The 23,034-nt window shown below is 37.5% G+C and overlaps 1 protein-coding gene across 1 annotated transcript in view; it reads left to right on the top strand.

Moving 5' to 3' along the window:
• Positions 1 to 23,034, top strand: part of SV2C (synaptic vesicle glycoprotein 2C) — an 88,159-nt gene that overhangs the window by 3,003 nt on the left and 62,122 nt on the right. The window contains exon 2 of the mRNA XM_054397759.1: positions 20,157 to 20,337. Within this exon, the coding sequence (XP_054253734.1) occupies positions 20,157 to 20,337 (181 nt within the window). The remainder of the gene's footprint in view (positions 1 to 20,156; positions 20,338 to 23,034) is intronic.

Raw genomic sequence — 23,034 nt, 5'->3', positions numbered from 1 at the left:
GTTGCTTTAGATGATTTCATCATTCCCAGTACTTTGTGCAGTTAAGGACATTTTTAAACCCTGTTAATCAGTTTTTATAAGTCCTTTCTATTGCTGGAACTCAACTCTATGTTTAATTGCTGATAACCCTGTTTCTTGTAACACATGCACCCTCCCACAAATTGAATGTTCAAAGTTGTCTTTGTTCTCCAATAAGATGACAATATAATGGTTGCTAGCAGATCTCTCTGCGATTGGTTCATATGGGGTTAAGGAAGAGAATAAGGTTATGCAACATTAAGAGGGAGCTTCATAATGCTTACACATTCAGGAGCTAACTGATACACATATGCAGTTCCTTCCACTTAAATGTTAAACTGGGAAATGGATCTTTTCATAATTAAGTCATTCTGAACAATTCAGTATTCCATTCTCTGATTGTGTGGAGAACACGGTCATAATGCATTTTCTTTGTTATGCCTGCTATACAAATTTGAAGTTTGGGAGCCAATACATTGTATTTTATGAAAACAGCATTTTGTGTAAACATTTGCTGTAAGCATTTCTTAGATCTCTGGAATTGAGGGTGGGGAGTATTGTCCCCAGAGTGGCAGGTGGTCATGAGGATCCGCAGCCACCTGTTAAGATCTCACCCATCTAAAGAAGAGGGTTGAGGATTCCCTGTCACAAGACTTCTTATGATGCTGTTTTGAGGTATATTGGAATGACTGTCAATGTTTAGCTAAATTTCAATACAGAAGCTGTTAAATACTTATTAGATATATTAATGCATGTGTATTTATATATACAAATGATTCTGGCTGACAAAGAAATGGCTCTGGAAGTTTTAGGTGTGCAAGCAATCTATTCTCATATCTAAAATGCGGAAGTTCCAATGGATATCCTCATATCTTCCTTTTGTAATCTCTGTATTGAGGTATTAACACACAAATAAATCTATGCTAAAAGATTAACATACAAAATCAGGGAAGCACAAGGATAGGTGGTTTCTTTCCAAGTGTGTATTGAAAACATTGCCACACATGGTGATTTTATCAACAGTTTCACAAAAAAATACTACTACTTGCCCATTGATAATAGGCATATATCATAGGCTACAATGATGTACATACAGAGCATAACCATGTAGTAGATACACAGTCCCTGCACACAGCATGACTTTTAATTCTGGTGGTACAAAATATTCATCACAACAATGAATGCATAGTGAAAGCAATTTTATAAGATCATAAAAAGGCCCTCACAGCCATGCATTTCCATTATTTTACCATTGTGATTTGACATAATAATTACATTTTAAGTGGGGTCTTCCCAACAGGCTTTTAAATTTTTTTTTCCTTTCCCCCCATTATTATAATTTCATAATCCAGAGGACTTCACTGTTGTTAGAATAATGAAGTCATGGTACCAGTGCTAGGAATTATAAGGTGAAGTTAGTACATATACACAGTATTTACTTTCCAGGCAATTTTCTAGACTGTTAAGGAACACATTAAGGTTATGTTAATTGTCACTAACACAGCACTCTGACTCAGTTGTAAAATCTGATTTCTTGTATGTTATGCCATGATAGTTTACTAGGAAACATGAGCTCACTAAAAGCACCTGACAATATTCATAGAGCGTCTCTTTTTTTAAAAAAAATTATTTACACCAGGGCCATTTTCCAAATTCCCTCCCAGTTAACCCTTTTGTGAACTTGAGGTCTCTGTTGATTGATCACCAGCGGTATTTCAGTTCCCATAAAGTCACATGAAAAAAGTGCTGATCAGAATCATGAATTGTTTTTTTGATCCCTTTTGATAATAATGATAATAACAACAACAACAATAATAATGTTTTTAATTTCTAAGCAGTTATTTTACTAAAAAGTGAGGAACCAAACTTGCTTGAACTCTTCCAAGGTTATAGTCACATGTCACTAAGTGTGAGGGAAGGGCCTCCTTTCCCTGTTCTATAACCTGTACTTGTCCACTCCTTCACATATGTGCATCCATGTAGACCTTTTGGGTTTTTGGCACAGATGAGACAGGACTGTACCTTCGTGAGATAGCTCATAGGCTCAGGCCTGTATAGCTTTGTAGGCTCAGGCCTAAGTATGTTTAAACTCTTTTCCTGCTTGCAATTTATCCTTTTGGTTTCACATGAGGCTCAGAACTGGGTGAATTTCAGGTTAAATCTCTGGGGTTTTGCTTGAGTGTACTTTTCTATGAAACTTCTGTGTCTTTGCATGCAGACTGTTCTCAAGTTTTATAGATTTTTTTTTCTTACAAAACTTGAATTATGGCCTTTCCTTTACCCAGCATTTGTACTTCTGAAATAGTGAGACATTCTTTCCCCTAAGCTAGGCAAAGCTAGCCTTTCCCAGCAGTATCTGTTCAATATGCCATGCTCCTGCCAACATTCTTCTCACCGGTTCTCACATGGGACTTGTAAGTACTCATCTTCATATATGAGACTTTCGACAGCTGCATTGGTGTCACCATTGTTAGCAGTAGACACAGGTTGACTCCTGCTTGTTATGTCCTGTGATACCAGTCCTCATGACATCAGCTGGCATATTTTTCAAGCAGATACCTCTAGCCCTTTTTTGTACATTTTTTTATCTCAGTGCTAGGGAAAAAAAATAATATAAAGGCCCAAGGATTAAGTGATTATTTTCTTTAAACCTTTTCCTTGTGTTTGAGCCAACAAAACCTGAAAACTGATTAGAAACTCATATGTTCTTATTGCTGTCCTTTCCAGAGGTCAGTTGTTCTTCACTGCTTCCTGTATCCCTAACCTGTTTTGAATTAATATATCATGCTCTATATGAAGATTAGACTGAATGATCTATTGAACATGAATAGTCTTTTTCAGTTCTGTGTTACCATTGTGTTAAGTAATGTCTCATCAAAGTCCTTGACAAGGGCTTATAGACAGTGCAGTAACAATACCAGAAATAATATTTATCTGTAAAATATATTCTTAGTTGGTGAGCCATGCAGACAGATTCTTCCATCTAAAATACTCAAGTGTCATGGTAAATCACTGGGCTGATAATGCAAGTATTATGAATATGAATAGTAACAAAGAGGATATCAAAGGATTTTCAGAACCCTCACGTTTGGTGCCATATAACACCTTTATGTGTTATCAGAATTTATATTCACATTTTGTATAGTATTTATAGGAAGAAGGTTTGGGATGAAGTAGTTTTTAGTCTGGAACAAGATGCGTCTGACTACCACTTTTGCATTGATTGCCAATTTTTATATTAGCTGGATTAATGCAGTGCTTCCTGTGTATGCTCTGTCTTAAAACCTACTAAACATAACCTAGCATAATTCTAAACCAGACAGTCCTTCCTCTTACATGGAAGGAAGTGGTCTCCAGAGGCTCAGTAGTTGATGCAAAGTGCTTATAAACTCTGTTAAGAATATCAGATAATTGTTCAGTATTCTCCTCCCACAATTTGTCTTGCCAGATCTTTCTTACGTAATTTTATCATGACTTTGCACTGAACTTTGTCTTCAACAAATACCTTCCATGAGTCTTTTCAATGACAAATACAAGTCCTTCTCCTGGGACAGACTGATCCAAGTCACTGGTATAAGCTAGGCACTGACTTGCTAGGTGTGGTGGGTTGATTGTGGTTTCTCTTTTGCACATTCAATTAGGTTTCCTTTATATAACTTGTTGCTGAAGCAACCAACCTCATTTTTAGAGAGATTTATCTTGTTGGGATATTCAAACTAAAACGATCTTAAGCAAAGTTTTATGTTTTCTTTGATGTTCAGTGCTTGTGATATTCCTTTGTTTTCCCAGCTATTAAGTATCTATGAATTCTCTGTGTAGACCAGATAGCTAAAGACATTGTGATTTGGAGGAGAGGAGGAGCTTTCTTTTTCAGGTCTATTGTTTAATAGGGAAGCTAAAGATTTTGTCTTTGCTGAGTTATGGTTAAGTAAACATTTTATCACAGGATTTTTATTTTTCCCAATTGTAAACAAATGTACTTTTAAAGCTTGAAAACAATGGCATGAAAATGAAATGCATTGATCTTAATGATCAATTAAGATCACTCCTGTTTGTGAATTCCATAAAACTCTTTTAAACCAGCCTTGTATGTGTTAGGTTATATTACATTTGTGACTGAACTGAAGTTCTGTCTTCAGGACCCAGTCCAGAATTCAAAGACAGAAAACTGGGAAAGAATAATACTGAGAAGCTGATTTTGTTTTGCATTTCTTCTTAAAATTCAGATGTTTAAAGTGTTATTTCCAAACAAAATCTATTTCAATTGTTGTGGTTTTCTGTTACTTATTCAACTTCAGCGACACTTAGTTTTGTCAGCATAGTTCTGTTTTGTGCAGAAGACATAAACAATTAGCTATTTGACACTTGTTTACTTATTAAAAGGTCTGAATTTTAATGGGTTGTCACAAAATTGTCCTAACATAATGGTAATATTCATTCTTCTGGTGTAAGTAGCCATCTATGTATAGTTCTTATAGTTCTTTTCTCTTTTTATTGTTAAATATTATTATACATCATTAGATACAGGTGAGATTTATTGTGTGTTCCTGGGAGAAAGTGAGTGTCCTCTGGTTGTATTCCAGGTACTAGCAGGGTATCACAGTTGTGATGACATGATAGACCACATGTGACATAAACCAAAGGAAAACCAGACTCTTACACTCTGTGTCACTACAGTATGTGCAGCCAGTAGGTGTGCTCCTACAGAGGTAAAACCACCAGTGGAAGATCTGTATTTTTGTTATGGAAAGCATGTTGAAGTTATTTTTTAAAAAAATTATTTTAGACTCCAGGAACAAAGGAAAAGATTTCTTAGAGAAGTAATTTTCAAATGTAGTCTCTTGACTGTGGTATAAATTTTATTCAAAAGAGCACAGATGTTAAATGTTAGGTACTTATGTTTGGGTCTGACAGTTACTGTATTCACAAGATATTCATCAGATAAAAGTACTTAATGAAACCATAGCAGACCTTTGACTATGAGGAATCTCTTGGAAATGACAGTGAGAGTTCCTTGCTCTTCTAGTTAAGAGTAGTAATAAATCTTTAGCAGTGATAGAAAGATTTAGAAACAGAGCTGCAGTCATCAAAATGTGTGCTAAATATTCCAGAGGAAGGTGAAAACCATTCTGTATGATTAATGACTTATTTCTTCAGAAGGAGATACGAGAAATACAAATGCTGTTATGAAGGATGTTCACCTTTGGTACAGTTAAGTCCCTTGCAATGACATTACGAAACTATTCCTGCTGCAGTGCTTTTCCTGCTGCCTTGCAGATGCAATGACCTAAGGGGGAAAAATTAAAAGACAGGTCTTTTTCTGTTCTAAGCAGCTACGTTATGCAGACCAGTGGAAATAGTGGCTATGTTTGTTTTCCTTTTATGAGGAGAAATAAAGGAAAAATGGCGAGAGTATGCAATGTAATTTTTGTCTGTTATGTATTGGACTAAACCTGTATGACATGGGTTTGGCACAAGACAGGAACTGGGAGCACAAATTTGAAGCATTAATGGAATGTGGTGTATTGAGTCCTCTGTGCTGTTGCAGGCTCCCATTATAAACCAGTATTTATGGTGGGTCACAGATGCCTGCCTTTTTTGAGAATGATGCTGTTCCCAGACAACCTTGTTGAAGCCAGTGCTGAGAGAACACTGCCATTACATCAAATCTGCTTCTTTCAGAGTCTTCCTATTTGCAGCTTTACTGAGGAATGCAAGCTATTGGATACTGTTTCCTTTCATGCTTACTCCTTGTCTTTAAGAGGTTTACCGTCTAGCCTGGGGTTAAACACCACATTTCTGTCTCAATACCCAGTTTCAGTCATGCACTTTTAACCTGAGTAACACACTCAGTAGAAGGCAACATTAAATGACTGTATTGCAGCTCATAGCTGAGAGCTTTGGTGTTTGTATGCATTTTCAGCACAGCCAAATGCTGTTTTAAACAACTGATCTTTCGAGAGCTCTATAAGTAATGTAACACTTAATTATTACCTTTTTTAAGTAAATATTTCTCACTACACATGTATACCTTGGAATAATGTCAGAGATCAATCAATGTAATACAGCTAGTAAAGTATTAGGTCACTTTTTGAGCAAGACATTTGTTGCCAGAATATAACATTTCTTCAGGGTTTGAGTTATGTTTGCTTCATCTGAATTGAATGAGTACAATGGATATCGACAAACTTACTCCTATTTAAGTGCCGAAATACACAGCCTGCAGCTGTTTGTGAAGATTGTATGAGCAGCCAGTAAGATACTTGTACATTTAACCACTTACAAGCATGCACTGGACAACTAGATGGAAAACGAACTGGCTTGATGGCCACACCCAAAGAGTAGCTGTCAATGGCTCCATGTCCCAGTGGAGGCCAGTGACAAGAGGAGTCCTTCAGGGATCAGTCCTGGGACCAGTCTTGTTCAACATCTTTGTCGGTGACATGGACAGTGGCATTGAGTGCACCCTCAGCAAGTTTGCTGATGACACCAAGCTGTGTGGTGCAGCAGACACGCTGGAGGGAAGGGATGGCATCCAGAGGGACCTTGACAGGCTGCAGAGGTGGACTCAAGCCAACCTCATGAAGTTCAACAAGACCAAGTGCAAGGTCCTGCATCTGGTTCAAGGCAATCCCAAGCACAAATCCAGGCTGGGCAGTGAGTGGCTAGAAAGCAGCCCTGAGGAGAGGGACTTGGGGATGCTGGTGGATGAGAAGCTCAACCTGAGCTGTCATTGTGTAGCCCAGAAAGCCAACCAGATCCTGGGCTGCATCACAAGAAGTGTGGCCAGCAGGTCAAGGGAGGTGATTCTCCCCCTCTACTCCGCTCTGGTGAGACCCCACCTGGAGTACTGCATCCAGTTCTGGAGCCCCTATTACAAGAGGGATATGGACATGCTGGAACATGTCCAGAGAAGGGCCACCAGGATGATCAGAGGGTTGGAGCACCTCTCCTATGTGGGGAGACTGAAAGAGTTGGGGTTGTTGAGTCTGGAGAAGAGAAGGCTCCAAGGTGACCTTCTTGTGGCCTTCCAGTACCTGAAGGGGGCCTACAAGAAAGCTGGGGAGGGACTTTTTAGGATATCAGGTAGTGATAGGACTAGGAGGAATGGAATAAAGCTGGAAGTGGGGAGATTCAGGCTGGACGTGAGGAAGAAATTCTCCACCATGAGAGTGGTGAGAGCCTGGAATGGGTTGTCCAGGGAGGTGGTTGAGGCCCCATCCCTGGAGGTGTTTGCAGCCAGGCTGCTCTAGTATGAGGTGTCCCTGTCCATGGCAGGGATTTGGAACTAGATGATCCTCGTGGTCCCTTCCAACCCTGACTGATTCTATAATCCTATGCATTACCACCATGTGAAAATACGCCTGTGACATTCATTTGCACACAAAAGCAAAACTAAATAATCATGTCCTTGTAGTTATCTTCAAATTTCTGCCTCGTAGAGTGATGGTTTCTAAAATAGTTAAACATCACTGGGCTGCTTTTTTCTGCACTACAGGTTATCTTCTGGTTCTGCCTAACCAATCACAGGTCAACGATTTTACTGTTTGTATCACACAAACATATAATCTTACAAAAGTGGCCAAAGGCAGGAAATGCCTCTCAAGGGAAAAGCCTGAGGGCCATGGTGTTTTCATACATTTAATCTGGCTGTCACCTTCTACCTTTTCCTCACTCTCTCAACTGCCATGGGATCTCTGACTGACAACATGTCACTACTTAAATCAACATGTCACTACTTAAATCAACATGTCAAACGAAGTTTCCTAACCAAACCAAACATTTTAAATATGATATCACGTGCTCTTCAAAGTGCCTGTTTGGTTAACTCTGCAACAAAGTTAAATTACCATCTGCAAGCTTTCATTTACAGAAATGATGATCTTTTTTATTTGGTATTTGTAGCTCTGAACGTTGCATGACGGGAAAAGTGTCTTCAAAGATTCAGAGAAACCTGTTTATCAGGCAGGCAGATGTTTTTATATGACTTTAGGAGGGGATTGTAGAAAGTTGGAACAGTAACATAAAATCTGAAAATTAAGATGGTGTAAAGTGACTCTAGCTTTACATTCATAGTGTCTGTGTTCTCAAGTATAGGCAAAGGTGGCCTGTTTGCAAATTTCTTCATATCTTGTTAGCTGGACTGAATGATTTGCTGTGTACTCATTAGCAGTGGAAAGCTTCATACAAAGTTGAGGAAGTATGGATGAATACAACTCGTGACTCTCTATTGTGCTCTGTCTTGCTTTGGCATTTGTCTGACCTGCTCATTTCCACAGGGCACAATCATTTTCCTAATTCAAGGCGGTTTTCAAGACTGGTTCTGAAGCTGCCACCAGCAAGCCTTGTTAAATAGAGATCATGAACTGCTAGATACAGTCATCTAAACAATTCTCCATTTAAACATTATAGTAGTGCCTCCTCGCACTATTGTAAATAAGTAATTTAAATCCCATTTAGCATCGCCATCACACCTGTAGGTGTATTGACACTATACAGAGGATTACTCTGATCTGTTATTCTTCATTTTGACATGGGATTAGTTAATCTGTTTTATTGACTTTAAATGGGAAAGAAGTGAGACCACTAGCAATAGAAGTTTTCTTTTTCTCTTGTCTAATATTGTGTGCTAGATCAGGTCTCTTGGAGATGTGTGAATTTCAGATCCTCATTAATTTTGGTAACCTGTTCCTGATGAGGTTAGGCATAAACCAATGGGGTTTTTCCACAGAATGCACTGCTTTGGAGGGGACCCTCAGAAGTCATCTTGTCCAACCTCCCTGCAAGTGAGCAGGACTGAAACCAGTGAAAAGTCTTTGGGCTTTGTTTTGGTTGTTTTGGGGTTTTTTTGTGGTTTTGGTTTTTTTTGGTGTGTGTTTGTTTGATTGTTTTGGTTTGGTTTTAGCATAATTTCTCTTTCCCTACACTGTCATTTCATTGGAATGAAGGTTGGTAACAACAATTGCACGGGTGAAGCAAAAGTTAAAAAAAGTTATTTCTTCCCATTTCCAAGGGAAGAAGTTTACACAGTACTGGAATATAATTACAGTAAGGCAAGCTAATGGCTGATTAAACACTGATGAAATTAATCAACTGTTTGCTTTAATACTGTACAGATACCTTTGCTAGAAGCATAGTTTTATTAATTAGTTATTAGTATCACATGCTTGGATTTGCTGAGTTGGATGCATTTCTTATTAATGTAGGTGTGTATACTTTGGGCTTTTTGTTTTAATTCAGCACTAAGTAAAAGTCAGTGATATTCATGGACTATGTTTGGGTTTGAGCCAGCAGCAGGACTGGGCAAATAAGAAATTAACATTCAGGCAATAAAACATGTAGCCAAAATGAACGAGTTTGATATGAAATGAGATGATTAATGTAAATGACTGCATGGGTAGTTTAAAGCTTTAGTGAAATCTTTTTTTTTTTTTTTTTTTATTTGCTTTGAAACTCTGAACACATTGCAGAGTGTTATTTACTGTTCAATCATATGCAGCATTTATAATAATTCTGATTCTCAGGATTTCCATGAAAGTGTGTTTGCAATTGCAAAATCACAGCAATTTCTAGTATGACTGAGTCAGTTCAGACATGGGCAAAGAGTGCATTGAATTTTTTAGCAGCTAAATCAGAGGAACTTCTGATCTGCACTGAGAGAAAATGGGAGTTAGGGGTATTAGGACAGATTAACTAGGTGTGTTTTATCCAAAGCTTATCTGCTAGGATTTTCTTCCTAATGCCAGAGGGAACTGTTGGATCAAAGGAGAAGATAGAATGAAAATAGTATGTTCAGTGATAGTATCTAGATAATCTGTCAAAAGCTTCACATCATCTCATAGTATTGCCTGAGTTTTTGATAAAGTCTGTGCTCTATGTATTGAATATTGGTAGGCAGTATCTTGTAAAATAATGTGTATATGGGAAGAAAATTACTACATATTGGCTATTTTTCACAGCCTGGTGTTGCTAAATTTGAATGCTGATTGTTTCTGTTGTATCAAGGAATCAGAGTTTTCATCTTGTTGTCTGTATTACATTGTTGATTTAGCTAGGCAAGCAATAACAGCGTGAGATAGCAGTGTGCTGCTCTTTGCACTACCATTATTCATTTTATAAGTTATTCTAATGAAGAAAATGGAATATCTCTCATCAGTATTTTATTCTGAGAAATCCATTATGGAATAAATAAATTATACTAGCATGCCACCTTTTAAAAAACTTAGTTATTGACATGATAACATTCTTAAAGCAGAAGCAATGCTGACAACATACTGCAAAGTTATTAAGTTTACCATATTCTCTATTTTGCTGTCTTATCAGAAAATACAGCTGTGCTGAACATTCCCATCCCAGCAAATAATCTATTACCTGTCACATTCTTTGCAGTTACTGAGCTACTTCTATGCATTTATAAATTTATCTAATTTGTATCTGGGGAAAAGCAGGAGAAGTTATTCCTTTTGATGTTATAGTGTTTCAATTAAAAGAATATCTCAGTACACAAGAAACTCATCTGTTAAGACAGTATTATTTCATTATTAAAAAACATGCATCAGCACACTTGCTTGTGTAATTTTCAGATGTATTACAAAGTGAACATTCCTACAACTGTAAGAAGAGTTAATAGCATACAGAACCTTACAGAAAAAAAAAAGCAACTATGTTTTACAAATTATGATGTAAACATCCAGCATTAAAATCACCTTGTTATGCCCTGAATACACAAAACAGAATGAGTTTCATTAGTCCAGTTAGAAGAAACATGGAGAGAAAATACCATTTTTCTGCTTTTTGGCACTAAATTGAGCCTTATGCCACAAATATTTCAGGTTGTGAATTTCATTCTTGAGATACAGAAAACTATTCAGCAGTTGATATATTAGGCATATAAATTTAATACGAGTATGCCAGAAGAAACAAAAATTCAACAAATATCTGAATGAAATTTCCCAAATGGTTGCTGTGAGGCCCTTTGACATTTACATAGATAGAACTGTGTGGTGTTTAACAAAGCCAAGTCCGAAGCCCTTCACCTCAGACACAACCCCCTCCCCCACAGCACTATGATCTTGGGGAAGAGTGGCTGGAAAGTTGCTTGACAGAGAGAGATCTTGGGGAGCTGGTTGACAGTTGACTTACTTTGAGCCAGCAGCATGCTGAGGTTGCCAAGAAGGCCAACAGCATCCTGGCCTGGATCAGGAATAGTGCAGGCAAGAGGAGTAGGAAAGTGATTGTACCCCTGTACTTGGCACTGGCAAGGTTGCACCTCGCGTACTGTGTTCAGTTTTGGGCCTGTCCAGTACAAGGACAGTGAGCTACTCACGCATGGGCAACCAAGCTGGTGAGAAGGTCCTGAATACAGGAGAAGCAGCTGAGGGGAGACCTCATTGCTCTCTGCAACTGCCTGAAAGGAAGTTGTACTGAAGTAAGGGCTGGCTTCTCCCAGGCAATCTTGTCCTATCAAGGACAAGAAGAAGTGGACTTAAGCTGCACCAGGGAAGGTTTAGATTAGATTTTAGGAATAAATTCTTCACCAAAAGGGTCATCAGGCACTGGAGTGGGCTGCCCAGGGAAGTGATGGTTTTTAACCACCCTGGAGATGTGTAGAAAACTTTTGGATGAGGTGCTTATGGATGCAGTCTAGCAGTTGTGTACAGGGAGATGTTAGGTTGTGGTTGGACTTGATGATCATAAGGTCTTTTCCAACCAGGTGATTCCATGATTCTAAGCAATTCTATGCTATTGTGGTAGTTTTAGGCTGATGCCTAGAAATTTTTCACAGATTGAGCAGAAAGTGATAGAATGTAAACAAATTACCATTGGATGCAAAAGAGAAAATAGTGATAAGGTCTAAATAATCCCATTGGTCTGAATAGCTAACATAAAGTTAGATATGTGTGCTGGTTTGAGGCCACACAGATCCTCTCTTGTGCCGAGAGGGACAAAAGAATGACACTCACACAAATGGATAGGAGAGTGATGGAAAGTTTAAATGGAAAAGCAATTGGTGAAACTACAAAAAACTACAAAGCATAGTGACAAGAACATCCCAAAGTGTACAGAGTCCCTTACATAACACCCAAAGGCTTCCCAGCTCTTCCCTTCTCCCCACCTGAGGGTATACCCAAACCCCCAGGGCTCTTTCTTCCCCCCAACCCCGACTAGGCAAGTCTCAGGCTGGCCAGGTCTGGGACTGCCCCCCCCACACCTCCTTTCTCCTCCTGGCATTAGGCCTAGACAGGCCTAAGAGGCCTTGAGATACTCCCCCACTGTTACCTGATAAGAGAGCAGCTCCCATGGGAGCAGAGAGGGAGGAAAGAGAGAGAGAATGACTCTGCAGATGGATTTATAGGGGGCAGGATTTGTGGGTAGCAATACACCGTTTCCTGTGTCCACCTGATGGGGTTGGACACTCAGAACACCGGAGGTGTAGCTTATGTGGCAGTGACAGGAGGCCCCCAGCCTGAACTGACACAATATGGAAACTAACTCTCTCTTTTTGATTCCTTCGCTCCTGCTGGCTTTGCTGACCTTGGCAGTGTTTCTTTGTTGTGGCTAAGTACTAACAAGCTACCATCTGCTCTTTCTCTTGTCCTGTGTACCGGGAGGAATGGGAGGAAGAGGAGGAAGCTGTTGGTAACCCCCTGGTTTTGTCTGGGGAGGGTTCTTGTGTTTATAAGTTGTAAATATATGTAAATATTGTATATTTTGTACATATTCATTGCATTCCATATTTCTAGCAAGTAGTTTTGCTTGTAAATATAGCTTCATTTGCTTCCATTTGAGCTAGTCTGGCAATTTTATTTTGGGGGGGTAATTTCAACCCACTGCAGGAATCTGTTAATTGCACTGGAAGAGGTTTGTTCAAACCTTTGCAGCTACGAGTTCATCCTGGAATTTCCCTCATGGTGGACATACACTAGAGTAGCTTCATGATTTGGAAATACAAGCAAGTTGTTTTCTTGGAAAAAAATTATGGTTGTGTTTTTTAAAATTTATATTAGGGAGAGGATGAAATTGTTCTCATTTCTCCTCTCCTTCCAAGGGAGAAACAAAACAAACTACAAAGTATTCCTGGCTCATCTTTGATCTTTGTGAGAGCATAGCTCAACTGAGAAACCAATGGTGCTGTAAGACGATTATCAGTTCAATCTCAAATTGACAAACATATTGTAAGTATTTGCTGGTCTAAAATTTTGTTGACCTAAAATTTTATGTTGTAAAATTTTGTCTTGTGTTGGGTGCTTTCTGACTATACTCAGTTTCAGTTGTCTTCTAACTGTCTTGGAGGTTCCATAGTGGGCTTCTACATCTACTTTACCTTTTTAGTTCAGTTCACCGGAAAACTAGGACTTGATCTTTTTGAAAGAGAAAAAAAATATGGGAAAAACATACAGTGTGCTTTGTTTGGGTTTTAGGTTTTCATTACTACTTTGTGTTATTTCGAAGTTCCACCTTTGTTTTGTATTTGGGAGGCTTCTCTTTAGAAGTACAGTACTTGGCTACCTCACGATGTGTTTTCTTTGATTAAAACAATCACCAAATTATGCCTATCATACTATTACAAACCTCTATTGTTTGAGTTGTTTGTGTTGCTAATGGTGTTTTTTTTCCCCTGTTAAAGATGATGAAGAGGTTTGTGCATAGTACTGTGGAGTTACTTGCTCTTTCATTGTCCTGTCTACACTGGTCAGCTAAACATGATCTTACTTTTGCTCAGAATTCCACTCAGCTCTCTTTTCCTGACTTTCATGGTCGAGTTCCTCTACTACAGTTTATCAGTATCGTCTGATAACAGGATCCTTTGGAGAGGGAACCAGCTATGTTTCACCTGATGTTATCTGAAGTTTCTTGATTAGTATTAAATTGAATGTCATCAGATATTTTGTACTTATGTTTGAAACTGGAGATGCTTGTTTGCTTTTTAATTTTTTTTCTGTTGATGGTGCACAGGGACTATTTATGGTACAATTTTTATTTGATTGGTTTAAGTTATTAATTGTATGCTATGTATTTTTGGTAGCCTTTACATCGGAGCATTTCCTTGAGTTGTTTTTCTGTGTAAGTACTGGAGAAACAGATTCATTTAGAAATTAATATATACATTGTTAAAAACTTGGTTTAAATTGAAACAATAGTCTTTAGCTCTCTTCATGAAGACATTACTGGTTTTGTATTGCTCAGCACGTTTTATAAGAGAGATATGGTAGGTTCTTTTTTTTTTTCCCACTGATCTCACTGATATTCAATGTCTTTCTCAATGAGTATGAATTAATATTTTTCTGTAATTATTATGGAGATAAAGGTGTCCTATTTTACTGACTGTGAAAGATATTGCAGAGTGTCTTGTGCACTAAGCTGCTAAAAAATTATGCGAAAGATAAATGGTCTGTCATGCAACGACCAATCACTTTGGAATTATCATGATTAGAGAACTAAACGCTGAGGTTATTCACTGCAAGTCACACTTGAAGATCACTGCAGTGTGATAGATGATGTATGAACTTCTATATCGAGACTGAAGGGCTGCCGCTTATATTTTAAAATAGCTTATGCCTTTCATGTGTTTAAACAGACAAATCCTATTACCATGATTGCTAAAAATCATTCTAATAATGTATTAGAAAGTAAAACTTGACTGTTTGTAAATATGTATTAAGCAGAAGAGCAAAAAGCTTCAAAATGAATATGTAATTAGGCATCTGCACTGGAGAGTATGAAACTACAGACTGAAGCCTGTCTGCAGCTGTCCTGGAAAGGAATGCAGGAGAAGTGGATTAATCTGAGGAGCAATAATGGAAAAAAAACAACAAACAAACAACAAAACAAAAACAAAACAGAAACCACCACCAAAACCAAAAAAAGCCCACCAAAACTGATATGCTGTGGCATTTGGGGATTTACATACATTGTTTATTAGGTAAGGGCAATCATTTAACATCTGAAGGTAAGATGCAAAATTATTTCTGTGGGAAGCAGCTAGCATTTAGATAAAAGAAATCCATGGCTTGAGAAGTTTTGAACTTGCAAAGATTAATGAAAATTTTAATTTTAGTTAATGTGATGGCTAGCTCACGTTTGTTGGAGAACAGTACCCACCAACTTTTTCAGGTGGCTGAACAAGTTCAGAACATCAAAAACTCAAAAATTCACCATTCCATAAGTAGTGAGCCATAAACCCTGTTGTGCCACCATTTCAAGCACTGTTTAGAGAAAAGAAGAATCAGTTGTTACAGAGGAAGACTGGCTTGTGGCCATTCTTTCTGTAAGAACGTTAGGTTGTTAGTACCTCTGAGAAGGTCAATAGCGTATTATAGCGTGTAAGAATTAAAGATCCAGTGTTCTGACTTCACAGTTCATTTCAGATATTTAAATACAGTGGCTTTAGAAAATAGAGTTCTGCCGATTTTGGACTTATTACAAAATTCTTGTATTTGTTGTTTCTGACCATTTGTCATTTTTGAACAATTTTCTTGTATTTGTTTTGTTAATTTGAAAGCTGTTTGCTTTAGTTACCTTCTCTTACAAACAATTAGATGCTATATTTTACTGAAGTTAGTTGCTGTATGGGTTGCAATACTTTTCAAAGTATTTTGTGATCAAAAAATCAGATTATAATTTCCTATGGTCCTAAAAGATTATCATCCTAAACTTGTGTATGCTGTTTTGTTTAGAAGGGTTAAAACAAAGATAAATCTAGATTTTCTTAGTCAAAATGCTACTTACAGGCATTGGAGTTTTTCACTATGAACTGTTACATCCTAAGCAAAGGCTAATAGGAAGATCCTAGCACAAGTAAATAAAACACTGATTGAAGTATAGTATAATTCATATGAAAGGAGTTTTTCTCCTCTTGGAGCTGTCTTAGGACCATGTTTATGACCTTGTTTTCCAAAATAGTTGTAATATTTAGATGTTTAGAGTATTTTTTAGATGATGCTGATCTGTTGAGGTCCCTTCCAACTTCTAATATATTGTGATACTGTGATACTTTATTTTCTCTCAATGAGGTACAAACTTTCAGACTGATTTCTTAGAAAGGTTTGTCTGTCATCTAAATACCAGCCTATGAATTGTAACATAAAGTTATGAATAATGTACTTAGAGCAGCACAAGTATTGAAATACTGCTTAGCTGAACTTCAGTGAGTGATCAGCATGTATTCTTATCCTATTTCTTAAATTGCCCATAACTTGCATTTGGATACTGAAGGAACTCTTGGTCGACTGCTTTGTAATGTTAAGCTCTTGCTGGCAAGCTGAAGCACGCAGTGTGCACATCCATTTAGAAAATATTTAGCTGTCTGGTAGCCAGAGCATGTTCATACTGTAAACCAGTTACAGACTTGGGTCCCCTCATCTGAAGAGGATGCAAGTATGTGTTTCATACACTTGAACAATGGGGAAAATCATTGAAATACACCCTATTTCTGCTATGAAAACAAACAAAAAAACCCAAACAAAACAATAACAAATAAACAAAAAAGGAGGTCATAAACACAAGGTAAATGAACAATGCAAAACAATGTCCATTTCTGCATGTCATGAGTTTCTTTTGAACTGCCACTTGCCTCTTCTCAGTGGCTTTCTATCAAATGACCAAGTCTGAGATTACACATTACCTTGTGGGGAAAATCAAAGACTTGTTTTACAGATATCAATAGTAGTCTTTGCATTTTAGAATAAACTTTAACTTTAAAAATATGTTTCTAGGATCATGCTGGATGCCAAATCAGTGTGTGCTTTGTGCTAAGTTGTTTGTATAGCCCAAGTGTGCTATATGGCTGTATAATACAAGCATGCCTGCCTTGTGTGTAAGCTGTGTAGCACAAGTGTGCTGTGGCAAAAGAGAAAAAGCAGCCAGATTTGTGACCAGTAGTAATTGCTCAAAAAGGGAGTACTACCCTCAGGATTGAAATCTATATATCTATCTGTGTACCCTCACATAATTATTATTTTGTGTTAAGAACAGTTAGCGAGATCTGACCAACAATAGTATATTACATTTTTACATATACACATGTATGCAAAATGTAATATGTGATTTATGAAAGGTATTAAAAAAACAGTGATATATTTTCCTCATGAGATTTGTATTCTGGCAGAACATAATAAACTAGAGCTACAAAGTCTGGAAAGGAAGGGATGTTGAAGCTTAAAAAGATAGTCTGATGTCATTGGTTACTTGCATCTGTTATATTTTGTTCCGCTGTTTTTGTAGCTGAAGTTCTCCTTTCCCTTTTGTCACTTTCATGGTTTATTGTGAATATCATGGGGGAATATTGTGAGTATTGTGGGCAAAAGGTCTTAAGGAATCATTTGAAAGTTGGGAGAAAAGGGACTTCCTTTATGTGCTGAAGGCAAGGTTGTGTTCTGTATAAAGTAACAGATAATATAGAAAAGAAGAAACACAGTGAAATACTCTGAAATGGGAATAATTTGTATCTGCAGTATGATCAGGATGGAAAGGATACAGACCTCTGGTGGGGGAGAGGTACTGTAGAGAGTCTGCAAGGCAATTAGGTAAAAATTCAGCATTAATATAATGGGAAAGAATAAACTAATGGTGCAGCTCAGAAAGCAGCTTATTTATAGCAGTTTTATTTTAAGATGCAGAACATCAGGACAATATTTTTAAACTCTCAAGACTTGGAAAGCTTCTTCTTCCATCATTCATAGAGTTTTGATATTTCTGTGCATCACAAGGAAAGTAGCTACTTGGTAAATTTAAGATTATTTGCATAAAATACTTCAAAGTTATCTATATAAAAAAAATACAAAACTATTTGATTTGCCTTCTCTGTGCATTTCTAATATTAGAGTGTTGACTGGGAAAGCCCAACAACATTTATTTATGAAAGAATGTAGGGAATTTCACTTCAAGGGTAAAAATTAACTATTTTATGCACTTTAAAAATGAAAAACAAAAAACAGCAACAATCTGTTGGCAATGCAGCAATGGAGTTTTGAAACTACTTGTGGGTGCTGGACGTTCTCCTTGCCCACAGGAGAGACCTTAAAGCAGTTGAGTGAATATGGCCAGCCACTCACCAAGCTTTGACCCTTTATGACCAGAAACTGTATTAGCTGTGTGTGCATTCTCAGGAAAACGTCAATTACTGGGGGGGGGGGGGGGGGGGGCGGGGGGGGGGGAATGAAATCATCTGATAAGAATGAAAGGGATGTTTGATAAAGGTTTTTGGCTAAACACCTATAAAACAAAAAGAATATTGTGGTGTCTGGGACCTTCCTAGAGTATGAGAAAAGAGAAAAAAGATCTCTTGATAAATCCAGAAATTCTTGATTTACTCTGGTTCATCAATATCCTTTGATGAAATAATAACTTTGATGAAGTAATAGCTAGGAAATGCCCATTGACAAAAGTTATTTTGAGAAAATATTTAACTTGTTCTTAACGAGCTTGTTTCTCCTGCTTAGGTAAAGATACTTTTTGGGATGAGCAGCAATGGATCTGTCGTCCTGTCCTAAGGGACTCATGGAGAAGACAGTCAGTTTAGAAATACCTTGTTCTTGGTTTATGCTGGACAAAAAGGAAGCTGCAAAAAGACTGATCTGTTGGTATTGGACACAATAGGCTGCAAAGGGCATAGAAAAAAACAGCATATTCACCTAAATAGAATATAACTCTTTATCTTGCTAATGAACATTTAACACAACATCAAATCAACATATCAAATGTTTAAAAATAGTATCTCAAAGGGAAGCAGCAGCGGGAAACTACAAAACATGAGGGGAAGGAGGCACATCTTGGGGTGCATGAGAACCTGCAATGTCAGCACTTCAGATATTAACATCTGGAATTACAAGTGTGTAAATACTCATAAGTGACCTGTATGTTCGTATACAGTTAACCAAGCCCAGGCATTCATGTGGAGTGTTTGTTTATCTGCTTGTTTTCGGTTTGCTTTCCCTTTCAACTGCTTTCTTGAAGGCAGAGATGTTTCTTTTGGAGGCCAGAATTTTATACAACAGCAATTAAATTCCACCAGAGGTTCTGAGGAATTTGCCTGTTCTTGTGGCTGATAGGAAAGAGATGTTAGGATATTAATTGTTGCTCTGTAGTAGATGTATAATCTGGTAGCAAATGGCAGGTAGAAGTATCAGTGTAAGAGCTGAAATCCCCCCCACTGACAACAACCAGGCTAGCTCAGTCTGGAAAGCAAATGAAACCATCACAGTAGATAAAACCCAATTCAGGAAATTCAGTAGGAAAAGAGATGTCAAAAGAGTTACATGCATCAAATAACATACAAATATGGTTGATTATCTCCAAAACTTGGAAACTGTTTTTTCTTCTACAGTCTGCTCAATGTGTCGTGCATCTTTGCAGAGCATCCCACAGAGTTTTATCCCGTGAAAGGATGTAATGTATGATATGCTGTGGTCAAGTATTAAGCATTTCAACTTATCTTTCCATGGGAAAGTACTACATGTTGCAAGCGTCATTAATGCTTTTTTAAAAAAAAATGAATCACCCCCCAAATGTTTTCCCTATCTCATTTTATTGTATGTAGCTAAACTGTAATGTATCTCTTAAACTTTTCTTTAATATAAAAACTAAATAAAATTTCAAAAATAGAGAAGTACAGTGAAATACGAGTGAGAAAAGAAATTCTGGGTGTCTTTCATTCTCTTGATGCCAAGTGGAAAGTGTCTGTTTCATAATCAGCTTCCTTTAGAGGTAGCACATCTTAATCCTAGCGATTATCCACACAGCACTGCTTATATTCTAGAAAAGTTTAGAAAATTTGCTTCTGTAGAGGAAGTTACAATTTTTGCAGTATTTAACATGAATTATTTTTATTACTTAGGAAGCAGTGGCTTTCTTTCTCCCATTCAGTCTTGCCTGTATTACAGTTGTTTTAGCTAGACACCCCTTATGTATTAATTACATTAAGCTTCAGTGTGACTGGTAACAGATGACAAAGATGTAGCAGGAAATATTTCTCCCTAGGTACATTTGCAAAGGTATGCATAAAATTTCTATTCACTGAGAAAGGAGGAATTAATCCCTATCCTCTTTGCTTTGTAAATACAGAGGAAGAGCTATTATTGTTGTGGTTAATTGTGTAGCTCACGAAACAATATCTTCTTTCTTTTTTCTGTGCATTGCAGGTAGCATAGTGTACCTTGGGATGATGGTGGGGGCATTCTTCTGGGGAGGCTTGGCAGACAAAGTGGGAAGGAGACAGTCACTCCTGATATGCATGTCTGTCAATGGATTCTTTGCCTTCCTTTCATCATTTGTCCAGGGCTATGGTTTCTTCCTCTTCTGTCGCTTGCTTTCTGGATTTGGGTAAGCTCCTCTGGTTTTGTTCTTTTCCGCAATTCTGTGTTTTAACAAAACTTTCCTGTTTGTAAAAGAATGTTATTTAATGTAGAAATACAGTCTATGTCTAGCTAGCTACTATCCTCTTAAATAACAACCTGAAGGGGAAGAATAATGATTTTAAGGGAAGGACACTTACTGCAAATGTAAGATTTAGTTCTGTTGTACTTTGCAACAGACTTGCTTTGTAAACTTGATCACATTGCTTAACTCTTTTATGCTTCACCTTCTGTATGTATTGCTTGTTCAGTCAGCAAAAATAAAGTCCTCCTTAAGGGTGTAATGTAAGATTTCAGTAATATTTGTAATGTTTCTAATGTCTTTTTGTCCATGATATTGTTTAGAATACCACTGCAGTCAATACTGTCAATTTTTAAATGAGGCCCTACAGTTTTCCAAATGTTATTGCTCTCTCCAGAATAATGGTGTTTGTGGCCTTGTGTTTGCTTTACTTTTCATTTAAATAACTTCTTAGTTACTGGAAAAGTTTAAGGTAGTGGTCTATTGAGTTCATAATTCTAAGCTCAGATAAGCAGAGATTAAGATACACAAATAAGTTACTATGAGAAAGCTTCACCTTTACTGCACCCTGGATAACCAAGACCTCTGTTTTGCAGAGCAGTAAGTTTAGCACTGTTGGTGGTTGCTTGATTTAGATCAAAAGTCCCAATTACAATTTCATTTCAGGACAGTATCAATCTATAGGATGCTGAAGAAACAGGAGATGCTGACAGCACAGTATGCTCTGTCATATAGCCATGCACATAAAGCCCACTGTGATTTGTACATTGATTAATTCAAAATCAAAACTCAAAAGTAAATTGAATCCAAAAGCCTGGTAAAGGTCTAGGAGGTCTGTAGATACGTTTTCTTACAAAATAAGAAGACCTAGACAAGAAGATGTGATTTGTATTCACCATGAGCCATTGGGGAAATGCACAAAGATTTATCATCAAAAAGCACCTCGTTGGATAGATCTTTAAAATTGTAAAAGGAAGGTTTCCTAATACCAGAACACGACTCATAACATCACTGTTAAGCTGAATGGAGTTGGAATTGTTACCAATTCAGCACTGACACTGTTGAGCATTATTCTCAGATACAAAATTTTGCCTGACTTCTTTTACAAAAAAATGTATTTATTTAATCTAAACTATTAGTTTACTATTTTTGATACTTTTAGATAATTACAAATGCAGTTTTTCTAAGTAAAATAACTCAGTTTAGAATAAAGTGTATATTTCTCTTATGCCAGCAAATTTCATTTTGGTTGTTTTGAAAAAAAAAAACCCAAACACAAAGATGATACAGTTTGGGCAAATGTATCTTACTTATCCATCCCAAATATTACATATAAAATTAATCAGAATTTTCAGTATAAATTCAGCTGAAATAAACATTCTGACGTGAACTACAATTTAGAAACTCTTCAGACAACCTCCTCTATTTGCTTCTAGATGAAACTGGTTATTTTTCGTGAGCGAAGTAAAAAATACTAAATAAAAGCATCCTATTTTAGAAACCAGACATTATGTCCAGGCTGCAGAGATTTCCAATAATTTGCAAAAGCAGTCAGTTTGTCCAAATTTCTTCTCCAAACTCGCAGAAATACTAGGAAATGCAGATTGTGTCCCTGCCTGTGGCAGGGGGGTTGGAACTAGATGATCCTTGAGGTCCCTTCCAACCCTAACAATTCTATGATTCTATGATTCTTATATTTGGTTAGCTAATGTAACTAGAAGACTTTTCCCTACACATTGCCCCATGTAAGCATCTTAATTTAAAGAGCAGACAGTGTCTCTCTCTCGGTAGCACTTCTTCTTTAGAAAGCTTTAAACTTTAAATCAGAGGCTCACCTTCAGACAGCTTTTTTGATCAGTCCTCAAAAATGTCTCCAAAGCTACCCACAGTGCTCTCTACAACTGGAATTTATCAAAGTGTGCAGGTGTCAGAACAGTAGCACTAAACTCACCATTTAGATATTTTTCCAAATTCTTCATGCTCTTGTTAGGAATCAATAGCTGGCAGAAAACCAAAACTGTGGATGAAGTTTCTTGTAACTAGCAGTTTTACCTGTGCAACCCCACCCATGCTGGCTTTTACCACCGCTGTTATGTATTATGTGTAGTGGCAAGAAACAGTGTTGTGTATCTCCCTCTTCTTAATGTCAAATACAGGAAGGATCTGCAAGCTGTGCACATGCCATAACAACTGTAAAATGTTGCAGCAGAGAGATATGGGCCACGTGGACACAACACAAGATGTCTGGCTTACACAAGCAGTTGCATTCAGAAACTTCAGCTCTCAATCAACAGGCTGCATTTATAATTGTGTATTGCTATTGATCATGTTGTATTTACCTCTTACCTTTTCATACCCACTCTCTCCACTCTCTCCACTTCTTTCTCACGAAGCACCTTGTGTCCTCTCACTCTCAAAATGTTGTAATCCTGCTGCCTCTAATTCCTTTCCAGACCCCAGCTGTCTTCCACCCATGGTTATCAGTGTTTATACACTGTGAGCTAATGAATAATTCTGCAGGTGACTGGCTTCAAAGATGTTAGTGTAGGCCAAAAGGGTAAATATGTTTCTCAGACAAGCCAAGGAAGCAGCTGGCAAGGTCTGAGCTTGCCAAATAGCTTTGATCAAGCCCATGCAGCTTCA

The sequence above is a fragment of the Indicator indicator genome, chromosome Z (genome assembly GCF_027791375.1).
Source record: "Indicator indicator isolate 239-I01 chromosome Z, UM_Iind_1.1, whole genome shotgun sequence".
Taxonomy (NCBI): Eukaryota; Metazoa; Chordata; class Aves; order Piciformes; family Indicatoridae; genus Indicator; species Indicator indicator.
Note: the sequence above shows the minus strand (reverse complement) of the source record. Positions and strands in the feature narration are given on the sequence as shown.